At 39.1% G+C, this 16721-nt stretch overlaps 1 protein-coding gene across 1 annotated transcript; it reads left to right on the top strand.

Annotated features, from left to right (window-relative positions):
- The first annotated feature begins 1254 nt into the window (after window positions 1-1254).
- On the top strand, window positions 1255-12186 carry LOC110041095 (CUB and zona pellucida-like domain-containing protein 1). The gene is made up of 10 exons (XM_089294924.1): window positions 1255-1665; window positions 2799-3152; window positions 4169-4195; window positions 4738-5103; window positions 6219-6320; window positions 7353-7400; window positions 8330-8695; window positions 9152-9374; window positions 9886-10151; window positions 11031-12186. Exons 1-10 carry the CDS (start codon window positions 1581-1583, stop codon window positions 11207-11209), a joined length of 2016 nt encoding a protein of 671 aa, XP_089151050.1. The 5' UTR covers window positions 1255-1580; the 3' UTR covers window positions 11210-12186.
- The last annotated feature ends 4535 nt before the right edge of the window (window positions 12187-16721 follow it).

Here is a 16721-nt window from a genome sequence, read left to right as displayed (position 1 = left end):
CATTGAGGCCAGGGCTGAAATAGTATAATTCCCACAAAATGCAAAACTCAAACGTTTTGTTGGTCTCGTTTTGCTAGCTGAGTTGACCCGTTTAATTCCCCTAGTATAGGTCAGTGTTAACTTGACTAAGTGCTCTCTTTGCGCAGGATAGCTCCCACTGAACGAGAGCAACATAAATGTTCTTCTCAGTCCAAATACCGGTGCAACGTCAACCAAGAAGCACAAGGGAATAGTAACCGTCCTGTAGCTGCCTGTAAGCGAAAAGTTGAGAGTATAAATATCATGGCTTTTATGATTTGGTGGAATTCCTTCACAGTCGTGGAAGTATCATGAAGATCGCTGTATTTCACAGAAGTAGCACGTTTGTATCAGGTTGAGCTTTGTCACGCCCGAATATCTTTGCAAAATAACAAATGGCTTAATTATCTATTGTCTTTTTCAATAAAGGATAAGTCTTCGCCTAAATGGTGCTATTTCCCTATCACCACGTGCAATCTTCGTTTACAAGCTCAGAATTTCATTGACGTATCGCCTGGTATAAGCAATCACCTTCACAAGAGCATAGTTAGTAGTCATAGTTGGTTACTAACTATGACAAGAGGCAGAGGACGTCTTAAACTCAAATTCTGAGGTTAAAACCTCTTCACTGATAACGTCTTCATCGTCTTATTAAACAGTCTTTTTGGCACCACTGCAAAAGTGGCGTGGTCGGTAATGGAGTCTGCTTAAGTTAATTGACTAGTGCATGCGAAAACGAAAACCTGAATAGCTGCATGATGCCAGCTCAATGCGCATAACTTTTAACTAGATAGGAAAACTTGGAAAAGGTTCTGTCTTCATTTGGAGAGCCACTAGCGTGTTCTAATGACAAACAGTTGGAATGCAATAGCAGGGACACCTCTGCATAATTTGCATAAATTACCTGTGTTTAGGTATCTTCCGGTTCGTGTCAAACACATATAATAAAGCGGTAAGCTTGGTGTAAACATTCAAAGCTAATTTTACAGATTCGGTCTGCAGGGACCAGAAACAGTTCCTTGTTAACTAGTTATTCTTGTTTTATTCTTATTATTTAAGAGAGAACTGACTTTATAACATAGAGACCGTACAGCATTATCATATGGGCTTTCACACGGACAATACATAAGCGTGGTGCAATTAACACAAAAGAAGCGAATAACAAACTAATATTGAATGAGATCCTTTGTTCCTACTCTGATTATCCATTGATGAATTGACTGGATCTTTCACGGCATATGAACACAAGATGCCAATTCTATCACTAGGCGCTGGCATTCATGCTACACATTAACTGTAATGTGATACCGAGACCCATTCGGATGTTTTCTGCGGTAATGCAAAGGGTTTGAATGATCGAGCATAGAACGAGTACGCAGTGCAGGTGGCGCACGCCAAAGTCTAGTCTAGAATATTCAACATCTCTGTTTTCTGATCAGTCAAACGGAACCACAGGAGGACCTTTTAGCGACAAGTCAGTCTGCGGACGCTGTTATCAAGGGCGAAAATCAGTTTTCATCTCACGCAAGTTGTGAGCTGACCCCTTGCGGCCTGGGTTGAAGATGAACTTGCTGCTGTTTTCAAAGCTGCTCATTTTGGGTGCAGTTTGCGCACCATTCCTAGAAGAAGCAGAAGGAAATATTGCAGGTATGAGTGTATGGAGATTAAGAAAATAATAATAACTTTGATTTTTCCAACGTTCGAAAAACTCATTCCGAGTAAAAATTGTAATTTAAGCCAGCAAAGGTCTCCGTAAAGAGAAGTTCGACCATAGTTTTCCCTTTCTCATTTACCAATGCTCGTGTTCAAACGTGCAATTGTTGTGTATGTGTACGTGCGAATATAAACACTATTAAACAAATCACTTCAACATTAGCCAAGAACATTATTGTAGTAGTAAATAAAGCTGTGTCGTGACAGAACTTAAAGTTAAAGGTCGCTATTTATCTCAATAAGAAACTGAAATTGGAGATCATTAGACTGAAGACACCGAACAAACACTCCTTGAAACAGATTATTATAGCTTTGAAATTAATTTGTTATTCTGCCCACATGGTTTGCATTCTTTGTGGGTAAAAATTTGCATGTTTAAAGTTAAAAGCAAACTTGTATTATCTTGAAGTTTCTGACTTCAGGATGTGCGGACCTAGCTATGCGGTGTTGATCGATTTGAATACACCTCGTGATGTTATAACGTAGTGTATGTTTTGCTCAAATCGTGTCAAATGTGGAAAGGGCCACTCATGATACTGTTACAGTATTTTACAAGTAAACAGACTCAAATTGATCATAAACAATTGGACTTTGACTTGAGGCATAACTTACAATGCCTTGGACTAGAGTTCTGCTCTACCTTCCTCTCAGCAGAAAAAACGTAGAAATAGTTAATTTTCTTATTAATTAGGTCGATGTTTAGGCGCCAAAAGTGCAATAACATATCCAGTCCTGTTATTTCGGTTGGTAATGACGACCTTCAGAATATGATTTGACTGATTTGTTCTCCTGAGCAAAAGTACAAATTACACGTGATAGAATATTGTAAAGCAGGTCAGACTGACGATCAGACAACATGTCTCTCAATAGCTATCATTTGAATAGTCACGCAATAAGTTTCATTCATCCGCTACACACGTCATGCATGCATAGAACCACCGGGAACAATATAACTGACTTACAGTTAAAGCACTTGAGGTATGCTATGACCACTGGTTACAATGCCTAAGGCTTCATCCTCAAATATAGAAGTTGCAATGACAGGGCATTTGCTAATCTTTTTCCAGTCTGTTCTCCCTCGAATACCAATATTGCCATTGACGCTCAGGTCCCTGGTGAAATCTCCACGCCAGTATTCCCGAATGGCTCTCCTGACGGTTCCTGCATCTGGATAATCCAGGCGCAAGAAAATTTCCAGCTCGAGATTACGATCAACTCGCTGAAACTAAACGGGGAGGATGACTATTTGATGATCCGTGACGGGGCTGACACCTCAAGTCCTGTGATTGGCAAGTATGGTTCGTGTGTGATTGGCTCTCTTCAGCTGTTCTCCAGCGGAAGCACAGTTCTCCTTCAAACGGTGATTGCTGTTTTCAGCGTGAATGACGAGCTTAAAATTGCGTATAGGCCGATTGATCCTGGTAAGAGTGCAAGGTTGCTAATTGGTGCCAGCTTAATAGCAATTTCTTACTGAGGGAAGAATTGACCCAAAATAAAGTCTGCCTGTCTGGTTTTCTGTCCGTTTTAATGCGCCAGTCAGCTAATCACTTAGGCAGGCAGGTAGGCAGTTAATCAGTCAATCAGACAGTCAGACAGCCAGATAGTCAGACAGTCAGACAGTCAGACAGTCAGACTGAGTCAGACAGTCAGATACTCAGACAGTCAGACCGTCATAATCTCAGACAGCAAGCGAGCCAGACAGTCAGACTATCAGTGAGCTAGCCAGCCAGTCAGACAATCAGACGGTCAGTGTGTTAGAGAGTCTGTCAGACTGTCAGTCAGCAAGCCAGCCAGTCAGACAGTCAGACTATCAGTGAGCTAGCCAGTCAGACGGTCAGACAGTCAGACAGTCATTCAATCAGTCAGACTGTCAGTCGGCAAGCCAGCCAGTCAGACAGTCAGACTATCAGTGAGCTAGTCAGACAGTCAGACTGTCAGTCAGCCAGCCAGCCAGTCAGACAGTTAAATAGTCATACTGTCAGTTAGTAAGCCAGCCCGTCAGACAGTCAGACGGTCAGGTAGACTATCAGTGAGCTAGCCAGCCAGTCTGCTAGTCAGACAGTCACACGGTCACACAGTCAGACAGTCAGTGCATTAGAGAGTCAGTCAGTGTGTCAGTCAGTCGGTGGGTCGGTCGGTTAGTTAGTCAGTTAAATTTAATATTCATCCATTTGTTTACGTATCTAATATATAGATTTAGCGAAGCTGCCATAAAAAAGTCTAATCATTTATTCGAAACAATAATTAACCTTAAAAGAAATTTGCGATTTCACCAAAGTGAATGAGCTGAACAAACAAAACGAGGAAATCTCTATAAAAACTATTAACATATCTTTAAATTTCTTCTTACCAATTCCGCTTCTGTCTACTTTGCTAACTATATTGATTATTCTGTTATTTAAAGCGCAAGTAATCTTGTGTTTGCTTTCTTCTACAGGCGAAATTGAATGCACACCCCAACCAAGTAAGTTTCTACCTTGATTCATTCATAATTGCAACACTGATCTGAGTATGTCTTATGGTTCGCCAACTTTGGAGCGTTTGCATGCAAAGTGACAACCCCATTATGTATGTGGAATTAAAAAAAACACAAGAACGTGTGATCACGTGACCTCGAGCAGTTAGCCATATTAGGCTACTACACTATTATTACTAATACACTATTGATTGTTTGAGTATCCAGTTACACCAATCAAGAGCTGTAATTTGTCATCACTTCTTGTAAAATGCCTGGGTAACGTGGTCTTTCCTATTTCCTTTATAATCTTTTACTTTTTACTTCCTTGGAGGTCACAATATTCGAGGGGAAAAATGTGCCAGAAAATCTTATTTGCTAATTAAAAAATTAAGGGGAAATATCTCGATATTTTTTTTTTATGGTTTGCCTCAAACACTGTTAGTACATAGTCCTTTATAAAATTCATTGAACGCTTAACTAAACACAACGGGCAATATATAAGATGTTCATGAGATAGTAGTTTCTATTTTTTTGCGATAAAATTCCAGGTATCTGTGGCGTGAACATCGAGCTAAGACGACTATCAGGAGTGCTAACAAGCCCAAACTTTCCGAACAACTACAACGCTGACGAAACGTGTTTATGGACAATCATAGCCCCTCGAGGGTACCGCGTGCAATTCGCAATCCAGTTTCTTGGTATTGAAGATCATCGATATTCCCGTCCAGGGAGCTGTGGGGATGACAGCATCACCATCAGCGAGCGTCGTGGAAACATCACGAATGATGTTAAAGTCCTGTGCGGATGCAAGGAGTTATATTCATTTGCTTCTTTCGAGAATGAGATGTTCCTGAGGTTTAGCGCCTACAGAAAAAACAACTGGCCTGGTTTCTATGCAACGTATAAAGCTCTCGGTGAGGTTCTGTTCTTTTTTTTTTTTAGAGTAGAACACGATAGAAATATTTCCTAATTGTTAGGCAAGATTATTACAAGACACTCATGTATGTAATTAACTGAACTACGGTAACCATCTTAAAAAGTCATTTGGGGAAGGGTTACACTATATGTTGTGATATGCTATTATCTGTAACGCAACAGTTAGTAAATTCATTGCCTGAGAGAAATGGTCTTAAACGTATGAAAATAACACGGTTAACCACCGCAGCTGAAACTCTTTGCGGGGAAATTGAAACATGCGATTCTTATATCTGTTCACAATCGAACTTATCTAACTAATAAAATAGAATATTTAGACAAAATATGTGATCACCAGTAGGGGGATACGAGCAAGAAACTCACATCATGTGTGACATGTTAGACTAAACGTCACAGTGAAGAAGGGTTACACGCGAAAAAACTGCTGCCCACGTACTTTTTAGCCTTGTATGATTTATCATCTCCACTTGGACAGGAGGTCCACACTGTCGACTCTTACCACGCACTTTTCCGCGTGAAAACTGTCCACGCATGATAATTGTTCAAGATGTATAGGGCCCCTTCCTCATGAAAGCAAATTTCTCGTCCTACCGCTGGCGAGAGTACCTCACTACATTTAGCTATTTAGCCTTGAGCGTACAGGAAAATGTCGTAAGTTGTTACGGGAAGTGACATTGATTGAGGTTCATATTCGGAATTAATTCAAAGCAACTGAGGAGAGAATATGAATACATATCCTCCTATTGTTTCTTGTTTGTAAAAACATGGCGGTTAAGTCCACCCCGTGTGCTCTACAGTGACCGTACATGTATGTCTTTATAGTCTAAAATTTATTGGGTGTGGAGTAGACTTCAAAAGTGATAAGGAAAAGTAGTTGGCGAACTCGTAAATGTGCCAATGGAAACGATAGGTCTGAAAACTGCTACAAAAAAATGTGGCACCTGATCTGAGATGTACTCATGATTCAGAGAATGAGGCTGGAAGCTCTCGCAAAAAATAATTCCAAGGTATACTCCCCCCCTCCCCTAGGTTAGTCACGAAGTCGTCTTAAAAGTAGTCTAATTTTGTCTCTTTTTCTTTACTCTCTTCTTAGCCCCTGAAGAATGCCCTGCAGTTAAAACCAATTGCCCTCAAGCGAATACTGGTCCACTTGGTTTCAATGCTCAAGGGCAAGTCTGTAAAGCTCCGAGTCCAAGTAAGTGTGTCAGCCTCTTTTACTCAACTTTTTTCGTTGTAAATCATGGAGGCAAGAGGTCAAAACTCCCCCAGGTAGTAATAAAACTTGTGCTCAGCAAAACAGTAGTTTTTAATTTTACCTTCTGACTGGCTGACTTTCTGACTTTCTGACTGTCTGACTGTCTGACTGTCTGACTGTGTGACTGTCTGACTGTCTGACGGTATGACGGTCTGACTGTCTGTCGGTCTGACTGTCCGACTGTCTGGCGGCATGACTGTCTGACTCTCTGTATGATTTACTGGCTGACTGACAGTCGACTGTCTGACTGGCTGGCTAGTTCACTGATAGTCTGACTGTCTGACTGGCTGGCTTGCTGATTGACAGTACAGTCTGACATACTGTCTAACACACTGACTGTCTGAAGAATGTTACAGCAGTAATTTTGATAGCCTTGCAATGTGTTTTCATTTTACCGCGAGTTAACATACTCATTACAGGCATTACGCGCGGTTTCCTAGGTAACGTTTTAGTTAACGTTTGGTTATTTTGGCGCAAATAAATATGACCTTTACTATCGTCGTATGTAGTATAGGATCGTGGTGTTCTGGTCTACTGGTATTAAAAGCCACCAAAACTGGAGACTTACATTGTTTCCTCGACATAACGACACAACGATAGCAGTTACTGAGAGCAGTTTAGTGGATAAAACACGCCCTTTTTCAATTACTATCCAACAATATGGTTATTATCGACCATCTAGGGACCAATATGGATCTGTCATGCATTCTCGGCAGATAAAAGATTGATTATGTGTTTAGACATGGCTGGATAGTTCTTTAAAATATACTTTTCATCTCCATCAGAAAACAGCAACAATACAACAACAACACGAATTCCCGAAATATTTCTCCCTCATATGCCCTCATTTCGATTCATATAGGTTTCATGTGCGATACAAAATGCCAAACATAAAAAGCTTACTATGAGAAGCTGCCTGATTTACCTCAAGTGATCCACGCGTTTTTTGATTGGTTGTGTTTTGGTTTTCAGTTCCTGAGGGCTACGATGGCGGAAACATAACACTGGATTCTGAAGCAAGTAAGCTGCAGTAAATTGACTCGACTCGTTTAGTTATTTTCCATGCTTCGAGCTCCGGCCGCCCGAAGGGCCGCCAAGTGGAGCCCCATACTCATATAGGAAAGGAAAGGATACCCATGAGTTGATTTTCTCATGATTATCATGGTTATCAAGTTACAAGACTCAAATAAAAAATCTCGCTTATCCTGGGTTAGCTTAAACACGAAGGCGCGTTATAAAAGAGCATAAGCTTCTCCCCCTAATTTTGAATTCACCCACAAAATGCTTGCTTCACGCTCTGACAGTATTCTACAATACCCACTGGGATCGGACTTGACATTAAAAATGTGAACCCCGCTATTTCCAACTCGCAGGGGAAACGAAAAATTGCTCGAAATAGTAGGAATTAGAAATAGTCCATAGTAAATAACTGAAGAGCAAAACCAAGGCAAATAGTTTTGAGTTCCAAATAACGGGGAATTCGAAATAAACGGTTCGAATTAGCCGGGTCCAATTGTAGAACAATTATTCGTGTAGACATCAGAACAATATCAGTTTATAATCCTCTTGAAAACATGATTCCTTGAAACAGAGACAAGTAGAGACACCGAAGGCAATTTAATTCACTTACAGCTTACATTTCGTGTATTCAAATCGTCCGCCATTTTGAATTTGACCCTCGCAGGTCAACGGTGACTGACAAATGAGCCTTCGTCTTTCCAGGGAAGACTTCCTTATATAGCGCGCCTTTGTGTCACTGGTCAGCAGAATTACCAGGACGATTTTTGAATCCGCTACTTTCTTTTTTACCCTTCTCTCTAAACGACTGTTAATCTTTATAACATAGATTCCACTTTTAGTAGGTGAATTATTGGAGCCGCGAAAATGATTATTCATTGGTTACAATTTCTATCTTCCCTTAACCGTGGTCTTTTTCGTTTGACTTACAGAAATACAAGTCGATTGCCGACCTGACTACATCGAGGTATCTTTACAGATTTCAGACTTCCCTGGCCTTGCCATCAACGACTCTGTCCTTCACCTTGAAGACAAGGCTTGTGTTGCCAGCTATAAGGACGAGAACATGATTAAGTTCACTTTTGGACTTGAAGCCTGCATGACTAAACAAGAAGACGATGGCGAGAAGATTTTTTACACGAACAAGGTTTACCTTAAAGCGGGTCAGCCGGCTGATGATGAAGTAATTACTCGTGTGCACACGGAAATTATACCGTTTAAGTGTGGGTACGACAAGAAGGCTGTAATCTCCAAAGTGTCTTACAGTCCAAGGTCTACGCTTGTCATTACAGACGCAGGTAACTTGGTAAATAGAGTTTCAAATCCATGCTCTCGAGAAACATTGTCTGGATTTACCATTGAATCTTCTTTTTTTATTTCGACACTTAACGCGACTTTCGACAAAATTGCCTATCCTAGCGGTATGCAGGAGGACTGTCACATGTGAACCTGGTAAATGGTCTAGCCTAGTTCGACATGAATCTCTTCGTAGCTCAGTACCCAACGCCCGCTGGCGACCAGAATCTGGGAAGTCATGGGTTCGAATCCCGTCAAGGTGTCAGCCTGTATTAATGAAATATTCTATTTTTTAACTATCTGGAACGATGAACTAAATTTATGGAAAATGCTTGGCGAATAACCTGCAGACCTATTGTGCGCTCTAAAGCATTTTAATACGTTATCTGAAGAATACCATCTGTTCTTGGAGACCTGCAAGTAATTGTTTTAAAGTATTCTTTTTCTTCCTTTTCCAGACGGATTTGGGAACTTTACCTATTTCATGGACATGTACGAGGATGAAAACAACAATGTCACCCTTACTGAATTTCCAAAGGCGGTTGGTCTGGGTCAGAGGATGTACTTTGGTTTCCGAGTGGAGTCTGGTGACTCGGAATTGGTTGTGTTCCCGGATGTCTGCAAAGCCACAGCATCGTCGAGCTTCGATTCCACTCCCGTCCATCTTATCATTGAAGACGCGTAAGTTACTATTGCTATAGATAGCATATTAAACAAATATATGACCTCTGGGGGGTGTATGACCAAATCATTGTTTTATACAATACGTCTTAAATTTCGGCCGCACTTGACACACTGATAAGAACTGCAGAGGAAATTTCACGAGAGGTAAATCTGATTAGCAATATTCTTTCTTTGGTGTCCATTATTCGAACAAAAAGGCTACAAAGTGCAGGATCGACTTCTTGTTTTCGAAGAGATAAAAGATAAATAGAGAAGAAAAACTCCATATGCACAGGGTTTGTGGGTAAAGTTGAAAGAATGTTGCTAGGCGGTAACCCACAAAATATAAGGTTGCATCAATTTCTTCTGTTACTTCATCTTATTACTCCATTATAGGTAATTTAACCTTGTGTTTTTCTTTTTCTTTCTGTGAAACCATTTTTCATGGCTATGATAGACCTATCCATGCCCCATACATTGTTTGAGATGGATAATTTTAATTTTTATATTGCTGTGTTCCATTCTCCAGTTGCTCGCGGGATAACACCTTGGAATACCAGTACGAAAAAAAAGCCGAGCAGTTTTTCAATCTTGCCGCTTTTCGCTTCGAAGAAAGGCACGGTGATGTGTACATCCACTGCAAGTTGACGGTTTGCCGCACAGATGACGCTGGATCACGATGCGACAGGGGATGTGGCGAGAAGAGGAGGAGAAGGAGATCAACCGAGGAAGAGATGAGTGCTGATTTGTATGTTGGACCTTTAAAGTCCAAGTTCATGACTGGCAACGAGGATGGTAGGTTTTTTCCCGATGACACGTTGACACTTAAAGCTTAACATACCATCAAAAAAGCTGCCTAATTTACCGTGGTTGAAAAGTTTCTTCATTTCATGAAGCTTATATTGATATATAAAAACTGCTCCGACTTAAATCAAAAATGGTTTCGTCATAAGCTATTATACCAGTGTATTATTGTGGTTGCGCGAAGTCAGCGAGCGACGAACTATACTAACGTGGTGAGAAACAGTTTTAATTTATTTAAAATTGAAGCATCGGATAGTTTGGTTGTTATTATTTCGTCGAGTCCCTGGAAGGGGGTTGCTAAGCCTTGGAATCTGATGAAGTAATCTGCGAATTCAATTTTTCCATACTCTAATTAATTTATTTGCTGTTATCCTTAGTCACAAACCGGGGGACGGGGTGGGGGCACTCCCAGAAAAATTGGGCGGGGTTTGCGGTCCGCTTGCAAAAACCCTTATCCTATTTAAGAACACAATCTACGATTTTCCTTATACCCTATTTATGACCTGAACTAGCCCATAAAAGGGAGGTTACAAATTCCTTGTGCAGGGGGATATCCCGCCGCTGTTTGTGTGAAATTTCTCGGACGAAGGGTCATTAGCCTTTGGTCATCTGTAGCCCTGGTGGTAGAAAGAAGTCTTATTTTGATACTAGGCATTCGAACATTAAAAAGCAAACCTTGTGTCTTGATATAGGGGTTACAAAATGTAGCCTCTGTCTGTTGAGCGATGGCTTATTATCCACAGTGAAATGTTTATTTTTGGCCGGACCACGATTAACTGGATTCAAAACAGAGGGTTGGCTGCACTTGCACTATCTTCACTTATTAACTTATGATCCAAGTTGATAAAACGTCCGTTTTGCTCTCCACAGCTAAGGAACACAACGATTCTGGGTCAGAGTCCACCGACAGCATGGTCATGATTGTAGGAGTGGTAGTCGGAGTGCTGGGGACTGTTGCCATCGGGCTCATCATTGCTGTAATCATCATCAGCCAAAGCCGCAAATCCACAAGAAAGGAAGAAACCCTTATCATTTCAGATGATTCTTAGATCTCGCTCATAGAGCTGGATCATCGAGTGAGACGTGAACAAGACGTTGTGGTCTGAAAGATCACTGTATCTTAAATTTTTAAATTGAATTGTTTTCATTTTCCAAGGGAAAAAAACAAAAAAACAAGAAAAAAACAAATACATTAAGAAACAGAATTAATCTTTAGTTGATGTATAGAGATTTTTATTTGAGTCTTGTATAGTGGAAGCAGATTTTCAGTACCTTAGCAAATTTACATTCAAGTCACTTTCACTGATTCACAAACATTTTTTCATTTTTCATCTCTATAACAAACATCTCAGTACCTTTAAAGGTCTTTAAAAGGTAACCTAGGATGTTGTTTTTTTAAACTTGGTCGACTTGTTCCTTTGGAAGAAAAGGAATCTGCAATCTTTGTTCTTGCTCAGACCTCTCTAGAATGATAAGTTATGATACAGCTTGGTATGGACTGCCTAAATTGATTGGGCTGTGTGAAAAGCTACGCGTACGTTTTGGCGAAGAAATCTTTTTCGGGCAGTAGACTAAACTTTCACTAGTAGAGAGTTTCATCAACTTATCGCGATTAGTAAGGACAGAATGGAAATGGAGAACAGGACACTATACAGTATTAACCACAAGAAGAAGAACAGTACAGAACGTGGCGTATTTTACAATTGACAAACGTGTTGAATTTCTTCAAGGAAGCAACATCTTATTAGCTAATTTAGTTTATTTATCTGGCCTTCCTTAAAGTTGTCCCAATATAGGCTGTGTGATCAGAGCTATCACAAATCCGTACAAACCAAGTCTTTGAGTCACAGCTGTAAATGTAGCAATACTTCGTTCATATTTCAAACTTCTGAATATGATTTCCAAATATCCTTAAAGGATTCTGGAACGGTATACTCCGCAAACGTTATTGTAGAAGGGGTTTAAATTGAGGATTTTGGTATCACTTAGGGTGTTAGAATAGAACGCCAATGTTTTTCTCCTTTAACCCATTGGTTTCTGTGCCGTGACGAGCGTTGGCCTTTGTTCCACCTCTGACGTCATCACCTTAGACCAAAATTGGCATCATATATACTCAAGTTCTGCAGAAGGAAAAGGTCTGATCAATGATACGCAGATCAGAGTGATCGGCTCAATGGAGCCTGAGATATGCACGAAAATGCTCAGAAATTTGAGTGAAAAACTCAGAGCCAAATTTCCTACGACTGCACTTAGCTACTCCTTGGTAAAAATTGCCCGTCTCAATGATGCTTTCTCAGAAATTTTTGAACTGGAAGCAAGCTCAGGAGAAGTTCAATCACTACCGCAAAAAGTGAGAAAAAGAGAAGAAGGAAAGGCGAAAAAAATTTAAAAGCCTAAAGACGTAGATTTCTGCGCATGCCCGAACAGAAATGTCGTAAAACGCGGTGCTAGTGGAAAGAAAGGCATGCTATCATGTTGGAAATACCTTTCTAAGTAGATTGGAGCTAACCTGGCTCACATCCAGGCTAAAAATCTCCAAGATGTCCCAAGAAATGTGTTTGTGTCGAAAAGCGCCAGGAGTCAATGGGCTAAGATCTCTTTCAGGGCTGCACCGATTGGAACAATAATAAAAGAACATTGTCCCCCACTGTGCTGATAGTTAAGGCTAATCTGGCATGTAATCTTTCAAATTTCTTCATGGACTAAAGTTACTTAAAGTGATATGATGACAATTATTATTTAAGTCACTATAGCGCTAATTTGTCTGTTTGCTGGTCTTAGAATGGTAACTTTAGCACCCCAACGCCCCGCTTAACATGGGATCCCCGCTTTCTAGCAAACGTTAATCGAGGTTTTAGCGGATAATTAAATTGATCAAATATCCCTACACTCGATCAATTTCATCCGCTTAATCTATCTTTGAGCTAATTATAACGGGGCCACGATCTCGGCGAGAGTCTCGATACACATAGTTTTAAATTAAAAATAGCTGCACCTTACTGACAATATCACTTGACAATATTACTTGTATAGTTACCTTCCATAAGCATTTTGGCTTGATTTTCTATTAATTTCCGTTTTTTCACAAATAGTGAAATCAAAGATGGCGGATCAAATGACGACATTTTACGTCATATGACGTCATAACATACATAAATAGTGTCATTTTGTAGAAGATGCTCAGGGCTATCTACGAAATTTAAATTTATCCAACTGTGCCTTAACAGAACGAAAACCCAGGGGAGCCGGGCTCCCTCCACCCCTACTACCCCTTTGTACCACTGTGGGGGTTTGAGGTAGCTCGTACGTCCGAGGGTTAAACTGCTAAGTACAGTTCCAGTAGAGATCATCGTATATTTTCTCCTTGAAAATCAATACAGTATCATTCACCAGAGTTGAGGTCGCTTTAAAGTTTGTAAAATAATATAAACTACTTAGGAATGGAAAATTAATACATATACGCATTGTGAATTTGCATATTCACGCTATTCAGGCTAAAGTTCAGTTTTCACTGGGATTAATATTTGAGATGCAAGGCTGCTTAACAAAAAACAAAACAATTATCTATTGTCTTTTCCAATAAAGGCTAAGTCAACTTATAAAGGATGTATGACGGTTAGAGCAATGCTCAGGAGTTGCAGGACAGACCTTGAAAAAATTCAGACTGAAGTCGCTTTTGTATTGAGGCGGGGAAACTTTTTTTTTGTGGAATCTTTAGATTGGAACAGTGAGAGTTGAAATCTTTACCGTCTTGCTAGCATCGATGCTAGCAGCTAGAGTCGGCGAGGTCGTTTCAGCCGTTAATGGAGTGAGAAATGGTTACCCTAGTCTGCTGTTTTATAGAATTTTATACAAACATGCAAAATTTTATAAAAATGTGTAAAATTTTACAAAATTAATTTTACAAACATGGCCGCTTGATAAAAATTTATAAAAAGTTATAAAACCAAAACGGCATTTTGTACAGTTTTATAAAATGTTTACTTATTTAAATAAATTTTTTAAAAATTTTTACCTTACAAATAACATTTCATAAAAATCTTTACCACTTCAGGTGTAAAACTTGAAGTGTAAACTTGAATCAATAAAATTATCACTAAAAATGTGGTCTTGAAACAATTTCCTTTATTACACAGGCCCTTATACTGTAAACATCACAACACCATAAAATTAGTCTAGTCTCATTTTTCTTTACAGACAAACTATCAAAACCTTCATTTGCAATTTTCCCTACAAGTTCAAGGCTAGAATTACAATTTTCTTTTGGGCATGCTCACAAAGTGATGGCGTCACCAGTTTTACATGGACCATGGTGGCCCTTTACAGCTGGTTTTGGCCAGTTTAGGATTCAGGTTAATCTTTTTCATATCTGTTGGGAATACTCGCTATAAAACATCTGTCTTTGAATCCCTCCAACAGTGCTGCCTTTCCAAGTACAGAAGTGATGGGAATCACTTTACACCTGCAAATTTGGGCAGGTGTCGAAAATGGCAAGCAAGAAAGCATTAAACAAAAATGCTACCTTTGTTTTTTGTTTTGTCTGTGTGTGGTGTGTGGATTGTGATCCACTTCCTGGACTATTTTTCACAGTGCACTGACTTGTCTAAAACTGAGCATTTGCACTTGACAATGTGGATGATTTGCCAGATTTTATCATAGATTTTTTTTTGTAAACATTTATTTATCATAGATAATTTATCTAGTTTCTGTACAATTTCATGAATGCCAAATGTGGGTTATTCAGTTATTTATCAGTACAGTGATTCCCTCACCCCACCAGTTTGTTTGACATTTTGAGTTGGTTTCCTATAAAACACTACTCGAGCGAAATTGGATAATTTACACGGAAGTATGCACATGAATTAAAAGTGGTATTACATTTGAGCACCAAACTGTAATGTTATTTTTGCAAAAGTCAAAAGTACCACTCCCTGACTTTTAGCCCAAACACAAACTTGTGTTGAAGTTGACAAGAGGCTGAGCAGACAGTGAATAAATAGTATGATTTTCTGATGGCCAGTTAAGACAAGCAGCAGTTAACTGGTAACTAAAATGAAAACGTTTTGTAAATGTTGCCCTTTTCAACATTGATTGACAGGAGGACTGCATCAAGGCCATAGGATGCACGTCAAAGTGGGGACAGAGCATAAGAGAGCTCGTGGACATGCTCTTCACGTGTCATGAGCTTTCTAACTGCTCTGTACGAGGAAAAAAAAATGGGAGACCATCCTTGCCCAAGGAACGTTGGCATTTATTGACAAGTATGTTGACATTATCTTTTTGTTACCATGCATCTATTTATATCTTTGAATTATATGTAAGCAAAAATATTTGAATAGTTTATAAATCCCAATCAATACTGTCTTTAAGTGTCCTTAACTCCTAAGGCAAAGCTTTAACATTTACAGTAGCTTATTTCACAAACCATTGAATCCTGTCTTCAAATAATAAAGTTTCAATAACTGTTAACTGACATGAATTTTTTCATTTTCTCTCCTACATGTAGCTGTCATAATGGAGAAATTTAAAGACCTAAGGGAAACACAGACTGTCTCAATTGCCAATGTAAAGTTGCAGGAGCATCGCAAGTGACTCCCAGGCTAATTAAAACACCTGATTTCACTCTGGCGCAGATTATTGGACTGGCACAGTAATCTTTATCTATTACACTAACTTCTCTTTTCTGAAGATTGTATATTTTTTTGTTCAGGCAGAACATTCTTATTTGCTGTTGACTTGAGGCTCAAACTGTTCTTAATACATTCTTTCCTAGATTACGGAGTGGTTATAGTACTTGGCTAATATAATACGGATGCGACCAGGCCATTAAATAGTAGTACTGCTTATTGACAGTGACTTATTTTTAAGTAATTGTGAATTATGATTGTTGAAAGCCTGTTTTTTACCCTGCCGGTAGGTGTTGAAACAAGGTGACTATTAAAACATTATTACGTATCAAAGAATATGAGAAGTTCTGTCTTTACTTAAATATTGTTTCCCCACTGTTTAATGGAAACACTTAAGTTGATTAGGATTACTACCACTCCTCAGTTGCAGTGAAATTTAATGCTGAGTGAAAGGAGAAATCTTTGTATAAAAAAAGGATGGCAAACTTCAGAACAATCATGGCTGGCTTATAAAATTTTATAAAGTTTTGTAAAATTATTTTTTATAATGGGGTTTTTGGGCAATTTTATAAAATTTTAAAAAAATTTACATGGGATAACGTTATATAATTTCACACAATTTTATAAAAATACTCCGTAGAACCGCTGGGTAAAATTTTTATAAAATTTCACAAACATTTCAAAAACGTTTTATAAAGTTTAATAAAACAGCTGACTAGGGTAATTGACACTCTTTTCATTTATTCATTGTCCTTTGTGAACAAACGGACAAGGCCATGTATGTGGGTATGATTTTCAACTGATTACGAAAACTAAAAGCTTCTTTCTTTATTTACGTGCAGCTGAATTTCAAACAGACAAAACTTAGTCATGATCAAAGCCACAAAAATGCAACAAACAATTAGGTAAAGAGTGGCTATTCAATTCAATAGGG

The sequence above is a fragment of the Orbicella faveolata genome, unplaced genomic scaffold, assembly GCF_042242905.1.
Source record: "Orbicella faveolata isolate gen_17 unplaced genomic scaffold, um_ofav_v1 contig_25, whole genome shotgun sequence".
NCBI classification, from domain to species: Eukaryota; Metazoa; Cnidaria; class Anthozoa; order Scleractinia; family Merulinidae; genus Orbicella; species Orbicella faveolata.
Note: the sequence above shows the minus strand (reverse complement) of the source record. Positions and strands in the feature narration are given on the sequence as shown.

What these genes read in the sequence shown, in the direction of transcription:
- LOC110041095 (XM_089294924.1), top strand. Translation starts at nt 1,581, where the DNA reads ATGAACTTGCTGCTGTTTTCAAAGCTGCTCATTTTGGGTGCAGTTTGC. An exon ending in GTATAGGCCGATTGATCCTG is followed by an intron (nt 3,153 to 4,168) that starts GTAAGAGTGCAA and finishes TTTCTTCTACAG; the next exon opens with GCGAAATTGAATGCACACCC. An exon ending in CATGACTGGCAACGAGGATG is followed by an intron (nt 10,152 to 11,030) that starts GTAGGTTTTTTC and finishes TGCTCTCCACAG; the next exon opens with CTAAGGAACACAACGATTCT.